General features: G+C 41.6%; 1 protein-coding gene across 3 annotated transcripts in view; it reads left to right on the forward strand.

The window, feature by feature from the left end:
• Positions 1-17,158, forward strand: part of KLHL12 (kelch like family member 12) — a 29,482-nt gene that overhangs the window by 9,719 nt on the left and 2,605 nt on the right. For 2 of the 3 annotated variants that reach the window (XM_045877017.3, XM_045877015.3), the window contains exons 5-9: positions 3,290-3,439; positions 5,241-5,355; positions 13,829-13,935; positions 15,042-15,237; positions 16,741-16,899. In XM_045877017.3, coding sequence (XP_045732973.1) covers positions 3,290-3,439; positions 5,241-5,355; positions 13,829-13,935; positions 15,042-15,237; positions 16,741-16,899 — 727 coding nt within the window. The remainder of the gene's footprint in view (positions 1-3,289; positions 3,440-5,240; positions 5,356-13,828; positions 13,936-15,041; positions 15,238-16,740; positions 16,900-17,158) is intronic. The other variant, XM_045877016.3, reaches the window with a different exon arrangement.

Below are 17,158 nucleotides of genomic sequence, written 5' to 3' on the forward strand. Positions count from 1 at the left end.
GGTTTCTTTAAGACTGGGCCATTACAGAACTTGGGAAAAACAAGGTGGAATTACTGTGTTTTTGTACCAGGGCGTCTTAATCAAATGTCAATATTGGCTCCAAAGGTTTCACTCAATGCCCTGAAATTATATGCCAAATTTATTTGCAGTTTTATGGGAGGGAGTGAGCCATCTTCCTCAGTGTATGATCCCAGTGGTTAAGAGTCACTATTTTTTTTTTTTTTAATGTTTCTCTGATGTCTTACAACTGACTATTTTTTTTTAAAGATTTTATTTATTTGACAGAGAGAGACATCGAGAGAGGGAACACAAGCAGGGGGAGTGGGAGAGGGAGAAGCAGGCTTCCTGCTGAGCAGAGAGCCCAATGCGGGGCTCGATCACAGGACCCTGGGATCATGACCCGAGCTGAAGGCAGACGCTTAATGACTGAGCCACCCAGGCGCCCCGACTCTTTATTTTTTAAGATTTTATTTATTTATTTGCCAGAGAGCGAGAGAGAGAAAGAGAGCACAAGCAGGGGGAGCAGCAGGCAAAGGGAGAAGCAGGCTCCCCGCTGAGCAGGGAGCTTCATGTGGGGCTCGATCCCAGGACCCTGGGATCATAACCCAAGCCAAAGGCAGACGCTTAACCAACTGAGCCACCCAGGTGTCCCAAGAGTCACTATTAAAGAGTGTGTGGAATAAGCAGAAATTGGAAATAAAGTAGATTTCTGTAGAACACTTCTCTATTACTCATTCACTCATTTTACAAACATTTATTGAGAGTTTCTACTCTACAGCAGTAGATATTCTCAAACTATATTTGCCAGGTGCTATGGATCCAAAAGTGAGGAAGATACAGTTTTCAGTAATTCACAGTGTGTAGTGGTAGAGACAGACAAAAAGACAAAACTTAGTATAATGTGAATAATGAACTTATTCAGAGTGAAGAAATTAGAAAAAAGAATTAAACCTTCTAAGTTAAAATTAGATCAAAAAGGAAGTGGATCAGAAAGGAAGTGAAAAAAGGTTGGTGATCAAAGCAGGAGGCAGATGATAAGTGCCTAATGGGGGTATGAGGGAGTGGGAAGACGGGACATATAAACTCCCCTTGAGGGAGTTGTTTTTCACCTAGCAGAGGGGAAACTACCTGTGGGCGGGCAAGGGTTCAGTGACTTACCCCAGCAAGAAGGATCTTAGTAAATCCTAATGCTAAATCATGGTGCCAGTAGTTTAGCAGTTTTTATTGCATAGAGATCTGTAGTTAGGCTGACAATTGGAGTGAGAAGTCCAATATAGGGCTATAGATGTCTCTGAAGCCCAAGGCATTAATTCCCAGAGGTTGAATTCTCTGGTTAGTAGCCCCTAGAAAATGCCTAGCAGAGCCAAGTGGTAGGATAAAAGTCCATCTGTTAGGTTTTGTTTCCTCCAGTCAGGAGAAATCCAATTCTCTAGGAAGGCTAAGAGTTCATTTTTTCCTCTCACTCTCCTTAGATAATAATAAAAAATGAATTTTGAATTAGTGGATTCCCAGAAGTTAGTGGCACCTCATTTTAATATTAAAAAGAATCAAAGTCTGATGAATTTTCTAAGTGCTATAGAAGGAATTTGCTAAAGAAATCCTATAATACACTTTTGTAAATGCAATGATAACTAATTTATTTTATTAAAACTAGCATTTTTATGTAATGTAATAGTCTTCAGAATGTTTCTTATCAAAATTTTAGCCAACTTTTTCTTTTTGTCTTTCCCTACTGACTTTTTTTTTTTTGAAGATTTTTATTTATTTATTTGCCACAGAGAAAGAGAGATAACAAGTAGGCAGGCAGGCAGAGGGAGAAGCAGGCTCCCTGCTGAGCATGGAGCCCGATGTGAGCTGGCCCTTGGTTACCTCTTCAGCTTGATCTTTTACCATTCTTCCCCTTTCTCATTCATTCTACTACACCAGCCTGTAGTCTGTTGATTTTTGCTCTAGGACAGTGCTGTCCAGTAGACCATCATGTGAAGATGGGGAGGATCGATAGTTATGCCGTCCGGTTTGCTAATCACCTGCCTTGTGGGGCTGTTGAGCACTTGAAATGTGGCTAGTGTGACTGAGAAGCTGAGTTTTTAATTTAACTTAATTTTATTTTATTATTTTTTTTTTTTAAGATTTTTTATTTATTTATTTGAGAGAGAGAGAATGAGAGACAGAGACCACGAGAGGGAAGAGGGCAGAGGGAGAAGCAGACCCCCTGCTGAGCAGGGAGCCTGATGTGGGACTCGATCCCAGGACTCCAGGATCATGACCTGAGCCGAAGGCAGTCGCTTAACCAACTGAGCCACCCAGGCGCCCCTAACTTAATTTTAATTAATGTTAATATACATAGCCATACATGGCTAGTGGCTACCATATTGGACAGTACAGCTCTAGGGTTTTTGCATGTGCTCTTCTGTTTGCCTTGGAGTACTTTCTCACTCTTCCTGGCTAACTGCTACTCATCCATCAGATTGAAATGTAGTTCTTTTACAGGGAGGCCTTTCTGACCCATCTGTTGAAGGGCATCTTGGCTCCTTCCACAGTTTGGCTCTTGTGGCATTGCTGCTATGAACACTGGATTGGGGTGCATGTGGCCCTTCTTTTCACTACATCTGTATCTTTGGGGTAAATGCCCAGTAGTGCAATTGCTGGGTCATAGGGTAGCTCTATTTTTAACTTTTTGCGGAACCGCCACACTGTTTTCCGAAGTGGCTGTACCAACTTGCATTCTCACCAACAGTGTAAGACGGTTCCCCTTTCTCCACATCCTCTCCAACATTTGTTGTTTCTTTCCTTGAACACAAGTTATTTTTAGAGCCAATTTTGGGGGTGCCTGCCTGGTTCAGTTGGTAGAGCAAGCAGCTCTTGATCTCAGGGTCGTGAGTTCATGCCCCACATTGAGCATAGAGCTTACTTGAAAAAAAAAAAAAAAAAAAGCCAGTTTTGAATAGGGCAACAGATTCCTCCTCCCCCTGTAAAGTTTCAAAAATGGCCAGAAAAAAAAAATTCAGGAATGGAAAAACTTCCGAAGTAAAAGCCAACTTGTGACTAATGGTTTATTAGGCACTATCTCAGATTTTTTTAACCAATTTTACTGCAGCTCTTTAGCTGGTCTTAGTGAATTGTGGTGGGACAAGGGTTGTTTTCCCAAGAGCTTAGCTATTTCTGGAAGGGAGGAAATAATGGTGTAGGGGATGGGGAACAGGGAGGAGAAAGTAAGCACAGTTGCTTTCTGAGATTGTGAGATAATTGGAAAAGCAGGGTTCCATGATGTGTAATTATACACTTGTAGGTGGATTCTGAAGAGCCGGTCTTTGAAGCTGTCATCAACTGGGTGAAGCATGCCAAGAAGGAGCGAGAAGAATCCTTGCCTGACCTGCTACAGTACGTCCGGATGCCCCTGCTGACCCCCAGGTACATCACAGACGTAATAGATGCTGAGGTAAGGCATGCAAAACACACAGGATCCAAAACCTTGAGTATCTCTTGGAACTTAGTATTGTGTACTCAAAATTGGTTATTTTAATATAGGCACAGAGCCTCCCAAGGTAGCCTGTCTAGGAATGCCAGAGAGGATGGTGCTAGGTGGTCTCCACACAATTGCTTGGCAAGTCAGCCTTCTGGAAATGGAAATCTGTGGTTTAATTTTCTGTTTTCTTGTCTTTTTGTTTTATATGTCCTTATGTGTTTTACATAAGCAACATGAGATGATAAATGTCCCCTTCTCCATCAAACATAAGTTGTTCCAAATTGCCCTGAAAAAGATGCTTTGCTTATCAAGTCTATTTTTGACCTCTCATGATATCAACATGAAAGTAGTTTGATGCATTTTAATATCAATTTGGGTTATACTGTGTTTATTTATAAAAGTGTTTTTCCAACCCAAGTTATTTGTGTGTGGTATGTTTTCATAATTTTTACCATATATATCACTGATTATAGTATAATGTGAATAATGAACTTATTCAGAGTGAAGAAATTAGAAAAAAGAATTAAACCTTCTAAGTTAAAATTAGATCAAAAAGGAAGTGGATCAGAAAGGAAGTGAAAAAAGGTTGGTGATCAAAGCAGGAGGCAGATGATAAGTGCCTAATGGGGGTATGAGGGAGTGGGAAGACGGGACATATAAACTCCCCTTGAGGGAGTTGTTTTTCACCTAGCAGAGGGGAAACTACCTGTGGGCGGGCAAGGGTTCAGTGACTTACCCCAGCAAGAAGGATCTTAGTAAATCCTAATGCTAAATCATGGTGCCAGTAGTTTAGCAGTTTTTATTGCATAGAGATCTGTAGTTAGGCTGACAATTGGAGTGATTTCCCTGACCATACTTTGGGCGAATACTGCTGTTTAACATATAGATAAAGCCCAGGTCAGTGAATGCATTCCTTCTTTTGGCCCAGCCCCAGACCTCTTGGGGAGTTAATTACATACAGTTTTCCAGGTCATATTAGAAAAGTTGCAGGCTGGTTAGTGTCACGTGTCAAACTTTTTCTCATATTTGTAATTTCTAACAACTCATATAGCCGTCGTGTCTGTTCGTTATATTGTGATTCATAATGCAGACTCTCGAGTCCGACTCAGGAGACTGAAATCCCAATTCACCACTCACCCTGCAGTGAGGGAGCCTGGCCTCACTCCCCTTCTCCTTCTGAGCTCTTCTAGAGCTCCTCATTGGTTGAGCCCAGCCAGAAGGCAGAGGGCCTAGGGACCCTACGACATACTTCATGTAGGCCAGTCTCCTAAGCCAGCGAACAGAGTGGAGAAGGATGGGGAGTGAATCTAGGGATGTGACGGAGAGATGCCCAGTACAGAGCTCTGTCAGGAGGAGACAGAGGCATCGTGACGGTGCTGTGAACCTTGGGGAAATTATTTCAGACAAGATTTACTTCTTCCTGTCATCCCAGGAATTAACAGAAGCCTTTTGGTGTTCCCTTAAAATTTTTATTAGCTATTTCCTACTTGTGTTTGTGTAATCACTGGAAGGATGTACAAACAAAAATAGTTAATGCCTAGTGCTGAGGCGGATAGAGAATACTTCTCACTATATCTTTTTATGTCATTTGATTTTTGAACCATGTAATATTGTCTATTTTCTTAATTTGTGGAAACCCACTGCATAGTTATTACCAGCAGCCCTTCTGGAACTGGTTTTCTAGATCAAAAAGTTATTTCTTATGTGTGCCATTTATACTCGTATATTAAAGACATGGCCCCTGTGGCTCACTCTGCTCTCTGCTGTGTTTCAGCCTTTCATCCGCTGTAGTTTACAGTGCAGGGATCTAGTTGATGAAGCAAAGAAGTTTCATCTGAGGCCTGAACTGCGAAGTCAGATGCAGGGACCCAGGACGAGGGCTCGTCTAGGTAAGCTGGCATCTTGGCAGAAAGAAGGGATATATTTCAACTGCCCCGTGCCAGGTGGCATGATGTAGTTGAAAAGAACATTCTGTAAGAAGTACAAAGACCTGTTCCAGACCTGTTTTTAACCTTTTAGTAATAGTGTCATCTTGGACAAGTCCCTTCACCACCCTGAGCTCTCCTACAAACCAAGGATACCTTCCCTATCTATTTCACATAACTGTTTAGAGGATTAAGTGGAATAGAGTATGTAAAAACACTTTCTAAATTGTCAAGTATTAGGCAGTGTAATTTATAATTTTATTTCACTGGGGCGCCTGGGTGGCTCAGTCGGTTAAGCGTCTGCCTTCAGCTCAGGTCATGATCCCAGGGTCCTGGGATCCAGCCCCTCATTGGGCTCCCTGCTCAGTGGAGAGCCTGCTTCTCCCTCTCCCTCTTCTTGCCACTCCCCCTGCTTGTGCTCCCTCTGTCTCTCTCTCTCTCAAATAAATAAATAGAATACTTTTTAAATAAATAATAGTTTTATTTCACTATTTTTGGAGTCTTGTGAATTAGAAATTATTTCAAATGCCATGTAGTAGTTTGACATTCTGGAATGAAAAGAGGAAGGAAAAGCAGCAGTATGGTATAAAGTACGTGAGCGCAGCATAGTTGAAAGTACAGGGGTTTTGGTGGTGACATGCAGTAGTTCAGAGCCTTGACTCTGGAGCCAGACTGTGTGGGTGCAGATCCCAGCTTACCACTTACTAGGTATATTAACTTTGGCAGAAAAAATCCTCTCTGTGTTTCAGTTGCCTCCTTTGTAAAGTGCGAATCATCACAGTTCTTACCTCCAAGGTTGTTATGAAGAGTAAATGAAGTAATTTATGTAAAAGGCTTAGGACAGTTCTTGGCACATGACAAGTGCTGTATACATTAGCTGTTATTTTAGCAAAGAGATTTAGGTTCAAATCACAGCTCCACCAGTGACCCGTTGTATGACCTTGGGTAAGATATCAATTTATCTGAGCCTGTGCTTCTGCCTCTAAAATGAAGACACTAGGGGTCCCTGGGTGGCTCAGTTAAGCGTCTGCCTTCAGCTTAGGTCATGATCCCAGGGTCCTGGGATTGACCCTCACATCGGGCTCCCTGCTTAGCGGGAAGCCTGCTTCTCCCTCTCCCATTCCCTCTACTTGTGTTCCCTCTCTCGCTGTGTCTCTGTCAAATAAATAAATAAAATCTTAAAAATAAAATAAAATGAGGATACTAATATCTTATTTCAGTTGGTTGTTGTCGAGATTAAATTGGATAGTATATATAAGATGCCTGGCATTGTGGCTGACAGGTAGTAAGTACTCAGATATTACCTCACTTCCGTTTCCTGTCCTCCCTATTCCACTATTGGAGGTTATAAATGATCTATGGGGTGGTGTTTTCTTTTTGTTATTGTCTACTTTTATCTAACTGTGGACTCATGAATATGAAGGTGTTAATTGATAAATAAGCTGTTTACTGATCGCTTTAAGTAGAATGATGATTTGCCCCCTATATTTTTTTAATGGCATAAGTACTATATGTCAATGTAAGTCAGTGTAGAAACGTTAGAAATACGGAGAAGATCTTGAGAGATTAGAATATGATTCTACATGCCCTTAGAGTTATGAGATTATTTTTCAGAAGCGCCAGTAAAAGAAATTCTGAAGCTGTCTCCAACTAGATTCTTATTTTAGCATCTCCTTGTCAGTGCCTTAGAAGTAAATTGTTCCGGGGTGCCTGGGTGGCTCAGTCGTTAAGCGTCTGCCTTCGGCTCAGGTCATGATCCCAGGGTCCTGGGATCGAGCCCCGCATCGGGCTCTCCGCTTTGCGGGGGGCCTGCTTCTCCCTCTCCCACTTCCCCTGCTTGTGTTCCCTCTCTTCGCTGTGTCTCTCTCTGTCAAAAAAAAAAAAAAAGTAAATTGTTCCTACCATCATGTCTTCTACCATTTCTCTTCACAGAGATAGCTAAACCAGCTACCAGAATAATGATTCTTCTGTGTACAGCATTAGAAAATTAAATTTACAGCTACATAAAAATAGCATGCCAAATAATGGGTGGGGATTTTGTCTTAGTTATTTACCTTTTACCTATTACTTTTTCACAGAAGATGCAGTGGAAATTGCCATTTCTAATTTGTCACAGTCTCCTTTTCTGAGCTAAAGATCAATACATGTGGAAATGTAGTCTCTGAAACCTGAGATGTTAGCAGTCCTGCAGGCTATCTGCTCTAGTCCTCAAATAGCACACCACAGTCCACTCGCACTCCTGCCCCCAGTAATGACAATGGCATTGTCAAGATGCCTCGGTTCTACTAATGTGGTTTTTCATACTGTTTTTGTCAGGTGTTTTAGACATACTTTCTTCATGATAAAGAGAAAACCTAACTTAACAAGTTCCCCCCCACCCCCAATTCATTGGCAGAGAACAAACAGGCTTCCTTCTAGTCATTCCTTTCACTAGCTCTTTTCACATTAGTTTGTTAGAGTAGTTGTCCCCAACTTAGGGTCTGAAGACATTGAAACATTTAGGAGCTCTCCCAGGAGAGGAAGACTTTCTAGGCACAAAGTAATAGAAGAAATCACAAAGGAAAAGGTCAGTGTATTTGACTAAATAAAAATCGTGCATAACATTGTAAGACAAATAGGAAAGTAGATTTGCTACAACCACGGCAAAGAGTTAAACTCATTTATATATAAGGAGCTCATAATAAAAATACATGAGAGAAACACTGAAGACTTGAGTGTACAATTCACAGAGGAGGGAATACAATTCACTACTAAATATAAAGGGGGAAATTCAACCTGATTACTAATAGAGTCTTATTAGTAATAAAGTAAGAATTAAAACAATAAATACAATTTTTTGTCTACCAAAGCACCAGAGATTAGAAAACAATATCCAGCTACAGAGAGTAGGATGAATTGGCAACTTTATAGTGTTGATGGCAATATAAATTGGTTTAAACCTCAGAAAGTAATCTTACAATGTGTGTGTGTGTGTGTGTGTGTGTATATATATATATATTTTTTTAAAGATTTTATTTATTTGACAGAGACACAGAGAGAGAGGGAGCACAAGCAGGAGGAGTGGGAGAGGGAGAAGCAGGCTTCCCGCGGGCCTCAGTCCCAGGACCCGGGATCATGACCTGAGCCAAAGGCAGACGCTTAACGACTGAGCCACCCAGGCAATGCCATAATGTATATATATATATTTTTTAAAGATTTTATTTATTTATTTGACAGAGAAAGACACAGCGAGAGAGGGAACACAAGCAGGGGGGAGTGGGAGAGGGAGAAGCAAGGCTCCCCGCTGAGCAGGGAGCCCGATGCGGGACTCGATCCAGGGACTCCAGGATCATGACCTGAGCCGAAGGCAGTCACTTAACCAACTGAGCCACCCAGGCGCCCCCATAATGTATATTTTTTTAAAAAAGATTTATTTGAGAGAGGGAGAGTGAGCACACGTACAAGCGGGGGAGGAGGGTGTGGTCGAGGCAGATGGAGAAGCTGACTCCATGCTGAGCAGGGAGCCCATCTTGGAACTCTATTCCAGGACCCTGCAATCATGACCTGAGCAGAAGGCAAACACTTAACCAACTGAGCCACCCAGGCACTCCTCTTATAATGTATATATATATATTTTTTTAAGATTTTATTTATTTATTTGACAGAGAGACACAGCGAGAGCATGAACACAATCGGGGGGAGTGGGAGAGGGAGAAGCAGGCTTCCAGGCACCGTCTTATAATGTTTATTAAAAGATTTTTTTAAAGTTCATGTTCTGGGGCGCCTGGGTGGCTCAGTCATTAAGCATCCACCTTCAGCTCTGGTCATGATCCCAGGGTCCTGGGATTGAGTCCCGCATCGGGCTCCCTGCTCAGCAGGAAGCCTGCTTCTCCCTCTCCCACCCCCCCTACTTGTGTTCCCTCTCACTGTATCTCTCTCTGTCAAATAAATAAATAAAATCTTAAAAAAATAAAAAATAAAGTTCATGGTCTTCACCCCAGCAGCCCTCCCATTTCTGTCTTAAGAAAATAACTGGGATTTCATATTCAAGCATATTTATCACAGGACTATATGTGATTGTTTATAGTCCCAAATTACAAACACCTGAAATGCCTAAGAATAATAAAATTCTGTATTAAAAGATTTTGTTAATATCTGGGGAAAATTAAATATAAACAGGTGGGGGGGGCAGCTCTTGATCTCAGGGTTGTGAGTTCAAGCTCCAAATTGGTTGTGGATGTAGAGATTACTTAAAAAATAAAATAAAGGGGCACCTGGGTGGCTCAGTCGTTAAGCGTCTGCCTTCGGCTCAGGTCATGGTCCCGGGGTCCTGGGATTGAGCCCCGCATCGGGCTCCCTGCTCCGCGGGAAGCCTGCTTCTCCCTCTCCCGCTCCCCCTGCTTGTGTTCCCTCTCTCCCTGTCTTTCTGTCAAAAAATAAATAAAATCTTAAAAAAAAATAAAATAAAATAAAATAAAATCATAAAAAAAAATAATAAATGTTTTACAAATATTTAGAAACAAGGCTGGGAGGGAATAATCTCTTATATTTTGGTGTGTCTTCGTGTTGTGGAATTATGGGTAAACATTTTTCATAATACTTGTCTATATTTTCTAAGTTCTTTTAGCGGTGAGCATGTATTTTATTTATGTTTTATAATCACAAGAAATACAGTTTCTAAATCTTTTTAACCAATGGGGGTTAATATGCAAGTAAGGATGACAATTATACTAATTCTCGAGTTATTTCTCAAATTTTCAAAAAAAAAATGGCTTTCATGCTAGACAAAGCTAAATAAAGACATCAGAATTGGGGCACCTGGGTGGCTCAGTCGTTAAGCGTCTGCCTTCGGCTCAGGTCATGATCCCAGGGTCCCGGGATCAAGTCCTGCATCGGGCTCTCTGCTCGGCGGGAAGCCTGCTTCTCCCTCTCCCACTCCCCCTGCTTGTGTTCCCTCTCTCGCTGTGTCTCTCTCTGTCAAATAAATAAATAAAATCTTTAAAAAAAAAAAAAAAAGCTCTGTGTTCTATGCCTAATTCTAAAAATAATACTAATAATAAATAAAATCTTAAAAAAATAAAGACATCAGAATTGATGAAAAGTGTATCTGTTCATTGTGAAAACAGTGGTGTTCTCACACTTAAAAGCTCTGTTGGCACTTACATGTAGCAGCAATGGGGAAGTTAGTAGCTAGTCTTTGAGAACACAAGGTCTCTCTTGGGAAAGTAATGAAAAGAGTCCTTCGTGGCAAAGAAATTTTGGAACCAATGGTCTAGGTCCCCGGGCATTTAGAACCATAAAATAACTGAGTGACTCACACTGAGACCTTTGTCCCAGTCCCACTGTAGACATAGAGTTACCAGAATGTTTACTGAGAAACTTTGAAATAAGAGGAAGTGCTGTCAGTTCTCTGGGTTTTGTAGCATAATCTAAATATTTCCTTTTTTTTTTTTTTTTATGTCCGCATCCTTCAAAAGCTGCCTGAGTGAAATCACATTATCAAGAAAGAGTGGTTTTTTTCCCTCGGTTTTTTGTTGTTGTTGTTATTTTTTGTTTCTGGGAATTACATAAAGCAACAGGAATTACAGCTGAAAATCAATGGAAATTTTTTAAATGTGCAAAGCATATAAAATACCTCTCAGTTGCGGAGAATTTTCATTGTCTTAGCCATACAGATATCATTCATTAGCATCATTTATTTATTTATTTATTTATTTATTTATTTATTTATTTATTTATTTTAAAGATTTTATTTATTTGAGAGAGAGAGAATGAGAGACAGAGAGGACGAGAGGGAAGAGGGCAGAGGGAGAAGCAGACCCCCTGCTGAGCAGGGAGCCCAATGTGGGACTCGATCCCGGGACTCCAGGATCATGACGGGAGCCGAAGGCAGTCGCTTAACCAACTGAGCCACCCAGGCGCCCTAGCATCACTTTTTTAAAAAAGAGTTAGATCTATTATTTTTTTTTATTTGGGGGGGAGGGCAGAGGGAGAGAGAATCTTAAGCATGCCCCACACACAGCATGGAGCCTGACAAAGGGCTCAATCTCACAACCCTGAGACCATGACCTGAGCCAAAATCAAGAGTCAGACACTTAACCAGCTGAGCCACCCAGGCGTGCCCTTGCATCATATTTGTCTATAAAGGGAAATGTGTTTGGATAGGATTGCTTTTATCTTCTCTATTCAAGTTAAAGGGAGAGAAGAGATGCCGTAAGAAAGGGACAAATAGGGGAATAATGCTCCCAAGGAAGAAGCAAATACTTAGTGGTCATGGCCTCTCCCAGCTTGAAGGAATTTTATGCACAAATAAGCATAATATGAAAGGACCCTTTGTTCAAATGCTTTGCTTTTCTAAAAGGAACTGACACCTGAGACCTGCTTACTGGCTCACCTTAGAAAAGGGTCCACTTATTTGGCAAGTACACAAGACAGATGCCCTCTTTAATGAGGTTAAACTTAAGGGTTCATGTTCAAACACACAGAAACAGAATAATGATTTTCCCATACCCATCATCCAGTTTCAACAATTATCAACTCATGGCCTATTTTGAAGCAAATCTAGGGGATATAATTCCATCCATATATATTATGCTTTCATATGTATCTCTGAAAGATGAGCTTTTTTTTTTTTTTTTTAAAGATTTTATTTATTTGAGAGAGAGCACATGAGAGGGGAGAGGGTCAGCGGGAGAAGCAGACTCCCCGCCGAGCAGGGAGCCCGACGCGGGACTCGATCCAGGGACTCCAGGATCATGACCTGAGCCAAAGGCAGTCGCTTAACCAACTGAGCCACCCAGGCGCCTGAAAGATGAGCTTTTTAAAAATGCATCTAAAATGCCTTTATCACTCTTCAAAGAAAACCCACACCCAGTTATTTTCATCAGATATCAAGGACATGTTCATATTTCCCAGTTTTTGTTTTTGAACACTTATGTTGCCCCAGTCATGATCCAGATAAGGTCCATATGTTGCACTGAGTTCCTATCTCTCTTTAGTCTCTTTTAATCCATAGGTTTTTTCCTTCTACTTTGGTATTCCCTTGCAATTTATTTGTTGAAGAAACCAGGCTGTTTGACTTGTAGAATTTCCCATACTCTGGATTTTGCTGATTGCATCTGTGTAGTGTCATTTAGTATGTTCTTCTGTCCCCTGAATTGCCTATAAACTGGTGGTTAGACTAGTGACTTGGTTAGTTTCAAGATTCGGGTTTAATTTTTTTTTTTTTTTTTTTAGCAAGAATACTTCATCGGTGATGGTGGTGTACTTCCTATTGAGCATTATAAAGTAGTTTTGCTTTTCCCTAGTGATTATAGTAGCCATTGATTATAATTTTCAGAGCCATTATTCATGGGAATGTATGGGTTTTTGTCAGTTTAAAGGTACTCCATTTGCTCTTTCAAGTCCAGTTACTTATAAGATCACTTTGATCTCCTCAGTGCCCTTCTAATAATTGAATTGGACAAAATGCTCCGTTCTCTTCATGAGCTCTAGTAGAGCACATGTACAGAGGATTTTCTGAAAAGACTTTGCTCTTTGGAAAGAGGCAAAGGAGGAGTTTTTTTCTTTTTTAAGATTTTCTTTATTTATTTGACAGAGACACAGTGAGAGGGAACACAAGCAGGGGGAGTGGGAGAGGGGAAGCAGGCTTCCTGTGGAGCAGGGAGCCCGATGCAGGGCTCGATCCCAGGACCCTGGCATCATGACCTGAGCCAAAGGCAGACGCTTAATGACTGAGCCACCCAGGCGCCCCAAGGAGGAGATATTTTATCACAAGAAGGCCTTATGGGAGAGGGGAAGATATAAAGGCCATCAAAATACCTTCTTTGGGGAAATAATAGAAAAAAAGAGTCTCGTTAAAAGACTACTGTTATGGTTACCTGGTAGTTGTGATGAATTGGCAGGGAACGTAGTCATAAAGTTGGCTAAATTGGAAAAATTAAAGAGATTTTTAAAAATCTATCACTTGGGGGCGCCTGGGTGGCTCGGTTACACGGCTGCCTTCATCCATCTTCTTCATCCATGCCTTCATCCATGCCTTCTTAAACTGTAACTTCCAACTTTCTTGAGACAATGTTAGGAGAATGTTCTTTTCCCATTACAAAAAACTCCCATTTTGAGTTTTACAGGCTGAGAAGGGATAGGAGTTCCTTTAGCCCCCTACCTTCACTGAGAACCTCACTTACGTCAACCAGAGTCATCTAGATAGGTTGGAATGGTGTGGTGTGTTTAAGTTTGCCTTCTGGAGTTTTAATGTTGTCTTGAAATTTGAGATCCAGGTCCTCAAGAGCTAGAGCCTCAGAAAGAAATTATTTCCTGTTAGGCAGCCTTATGATGAATGTCCTATTTCAGATTGCTTCTCTGTGCCCCATAAAACAAAATCCTACAACTGTTTCTACTTATGTTTCCCCTGGGGTGGTGAAGTAACCTATCTGTCTTTTTCTGTCTTTGTCCTCAGGAGCCAATGAAGTGCTTCTGGTGGTTGGGGGCTTCGGAAGCCAGCAGTCTCCCATCGATGTGGTAGAGAAATATGACCCCAAGACTCAGGAGTGGAGCTTTTTGCCAGTAAGTACTGGTGGAACCAGTCATGGGGAAAAATTTTAAATGTCTTCAGTCCCTAACTCTAGATCATAACTAATCCAGCCCTAAAAGTAGCAAAGCCTAGTAACCGCATGACGCTCTTCATAATGGTGTCATGCACATAGTCAGTTCTAGATCAGTCAGTCAGTCAGTCAGTAGATATTTACCATTTAGGTAGAAGATCAGACTTCAGAAATATCAAAGGCCCTGTGTCAAATTAAACTTACCTGGCCCACCACTATTTGGGCACCTTCCTGAGCTGTTTGTGTAATCCCCCGCATTCTCTATTATCACGCTCTGTTAAACTGAACTCAGGGTTAAATTATTGAGTAATAATTATTCAGTAATTCATACAATAAATTGAAATAATTTAATAATAAGTTGAACTAGTGTTCACTTGAAGTCTGAAGTTTGTATCTCCCTTCGTGTGTCTTTAGTGCTGGATGAACAATAATAATTCTGAGAAAACGTGGAAATTTTTTTTTAAGATTTATTTATATGAGAGAGAGAGGGATCGAATGGGGGCAGGAGTAGAGAGAAAGGGAGAAGGAGAGAAGCAGATTCCCCATTGAACTCAGAGCCCAACTCAGGGTTTGATAGCACCACCCTGAGATCATGACTTGAGCTGAAATCAACAGTCAGACGCTCAACTGACTGAGCTACCCAGGTACCGCAGAAAAAATGGAAATTTTTTAATCTATCCTCCTAACTTTTAGGATCCCTGACCCTCTGATTAGCACTTTGGGGATACTTTCCTGCCTTACAGAAGGATATCAGTCTTTAGCCCTGGAATAGATAGCAAAATAGAAAGGAATCAGATACTGGATAATGGAAAGACATTAAACTTTTTGGAAGCCTTGGAAAGAGGCAAATGTCCAGAAGGGTTGCATCTTTAAAAGCATTATAGCAAGCAAGAGGGTATTCATTCAGTAGGCAGTTGGAGATCACTTGAGGGTGAACCGTCTCAAGAAGGGTTCATGGTGACAAGTGAAGGAGAGGAATGTAGATAAAAACAGGAAGGTTAGCAAAAGGTAAAGTCTAAGATTTGCATGCCTGAAATGACTTGTACCTCTTCTCTCCTAAATCTGTAGAGCATCACTCGTAAGAGACGTTATGTGGCTTCAGTGTCCCTACATGATCGGATCTATGTAATTGGTGGCTATGATGGCCGTTCCCGCCTCAGTTCAGTGGAATGTCTAGACTATACAGCAGATGAGGACGGAGTCTGGTATTCTGTCGCCCCTATGAATGTCCGGCGAGGCCTTGCTGGAGCCACCACCCTAGGAGGTATGCTTGGTGTGCAGGGCAGTGTTTCCATTTTGTTGTGGCTGGATCAGGGTTCATACCTCTCCTGTTATCTGGCAGGAGAGTGAAATGTGGAGGATACTGGTAAGGTTAAATATTCCTTTTTGCTTTTGGAAATACTGATGTTACTTACCAAAGCTTTTCAGTATTAATGGATATTTCAACACTGACAACAGAGTTGGTAAATCATGTTCCAGTGTGCTGAGTGGAGAACTGGCACTAGTTGTGTTTTTTTCAAACTCCAGCTAATCTTTGAGGATTCCATCTGACCCCATTCTTTTTAGGTGTCTTTTTTTTTTTTTTAAAGATTTTATTTATTTATTTGAGAGAGAACACATGAGGGGGGGAGGGTCAGAGGGAGAAGCAGACTCCCTGCCGAGCAGGGAGCCCGATGCGGGACTCGATCCAGGGACTCCAGGATCATGACCCAAGCCGAAGGCAGTCGCTTAACCAACTGAGCCACCCAGGCGCCCTTAGGTGTCTTTTTTTTTTTTTTTAAGATTTTATTTATTTGAGGGCGCCTGGGTGGTTCAGATGGTTGAGCATCTGCCTTCGGCTCAGGTCATGATCCTGGAGTCCCTGGATCGAGTCCCGCATCGGGCTCCCTGCTCCTTGGGAGCCTGCTTCTCCCTCTGCCTTTCTCTCTCTCTCTCTCTCTCTCTCTCTCTGTCTCTCATGAATAAATAAATAAAATCTTTAAAAAAAAAAAAAAAAAAAAAAAAAAAAAGATTTTATTTATTTGAGAGAGAGAGAGTATGTGTGCATGACTGGGGGGAGGGGCAGTGGGAGAAGCAGACTCCCTGCTGAGCAGGGAGCCCATCCCAGGGGCTCAATCCCAGGACCCTGAGATCATGACCTAAATTGAAATTAGACACTTTTTTTTTTTTAAAGATTTTATTTATTTATTTTGACAGAGCAAGACGGCGAGAGAGGAAACACAAGCAGGGGGAGTGGGAGAGGGAGAAGTAGGCTTCCCGCTGAGCAGGGAGCCTGATGTGGGGCTTGATCCCAGCGAAGGCAGACGCAGACGCTTAGCGACTGAGCCACCCAGGTGCCCCTAGACGTCTTTTTTTTTTTTTTTTTTTTAAAGATTATTATTTTAGAGGGAGTGCACACGCTAGCAGAGGTGTTGGGGGCAGGTAGGAGCAGAGGGAGAGGATCTCCAGCAGACTCCCTGCTGAGCATGAAGCCCCATCCCACGATCCTCCTGAGCTCATGACCTGAGCCAAAATCAAGAGTCGGGCACTCAAAAAAAAAAAAAAAAAAGTTGGGCCCTCAACTGACTGAGCCACCCAGGTGCCCCATCTTTTTAGGTGTCTTAACTGTGATGTCTTCCTTATCTATATTCAGGTAATTGACTTACCCATGAAAAACACTTTGTTTTTGTTCCCAAACATTTGAAGTACTTGTGGGGAATTTGTAAAGAGAAGAGTTATTAGAAATCTCTCATCCTCTAATAGTCTGTGATTCATTCATTCTGAGCAGATATGATCTATGTATCTGGAGGCTTTGATGGAAGCAGGCGTCATACCAGTATGGAGCGATATGACCCAAACATTGACCAGTGGAGCATGCTAGGAGATATGCAAACAGCCCGGGAGGGCGCTGGACTAGTTGTGGCCAGCGGAGTGATCTACTGTCTAGGTATTCAGTCTCGGAGGCAGAGATGGGAGGGAACTTAATAGGTGGCAACCTCTGGGTGGGGATCCCTTTTTAAATGTTCATAGGCTTTTTTCAACTAAAATCATAGTCTATCCTTGTATCTTTTCTGTTAGCTAGGATTATCTTTTTTGTGGAAGCAGAAAATAGGGTGTCAGATTTCTCTTTGGATTATTGAAACTCCTTTTTTTTAAAAAAAGATTTTATTTATTTATTTGACAGAGAGAGAGACAGGAGAGAGGGA

The sequence above is a fragment of the Mirounga angustirostris genome, unplaced genomic scaffold (assembly GCF_029215605.1).
Source record: "Mirounga angustirostris isolate CCGP_5_RB_7025 unplaced genomic scaffold, mMirAng1.0.hap1 SCAF_6, whole genome shotgun sequence".
Taxonomy (NCBI): Eukaryota; Metazoa; Chordata; class Mammalia; order Carnivora; family Phocidae; genus Mirounga; species Mirounga angustirostris.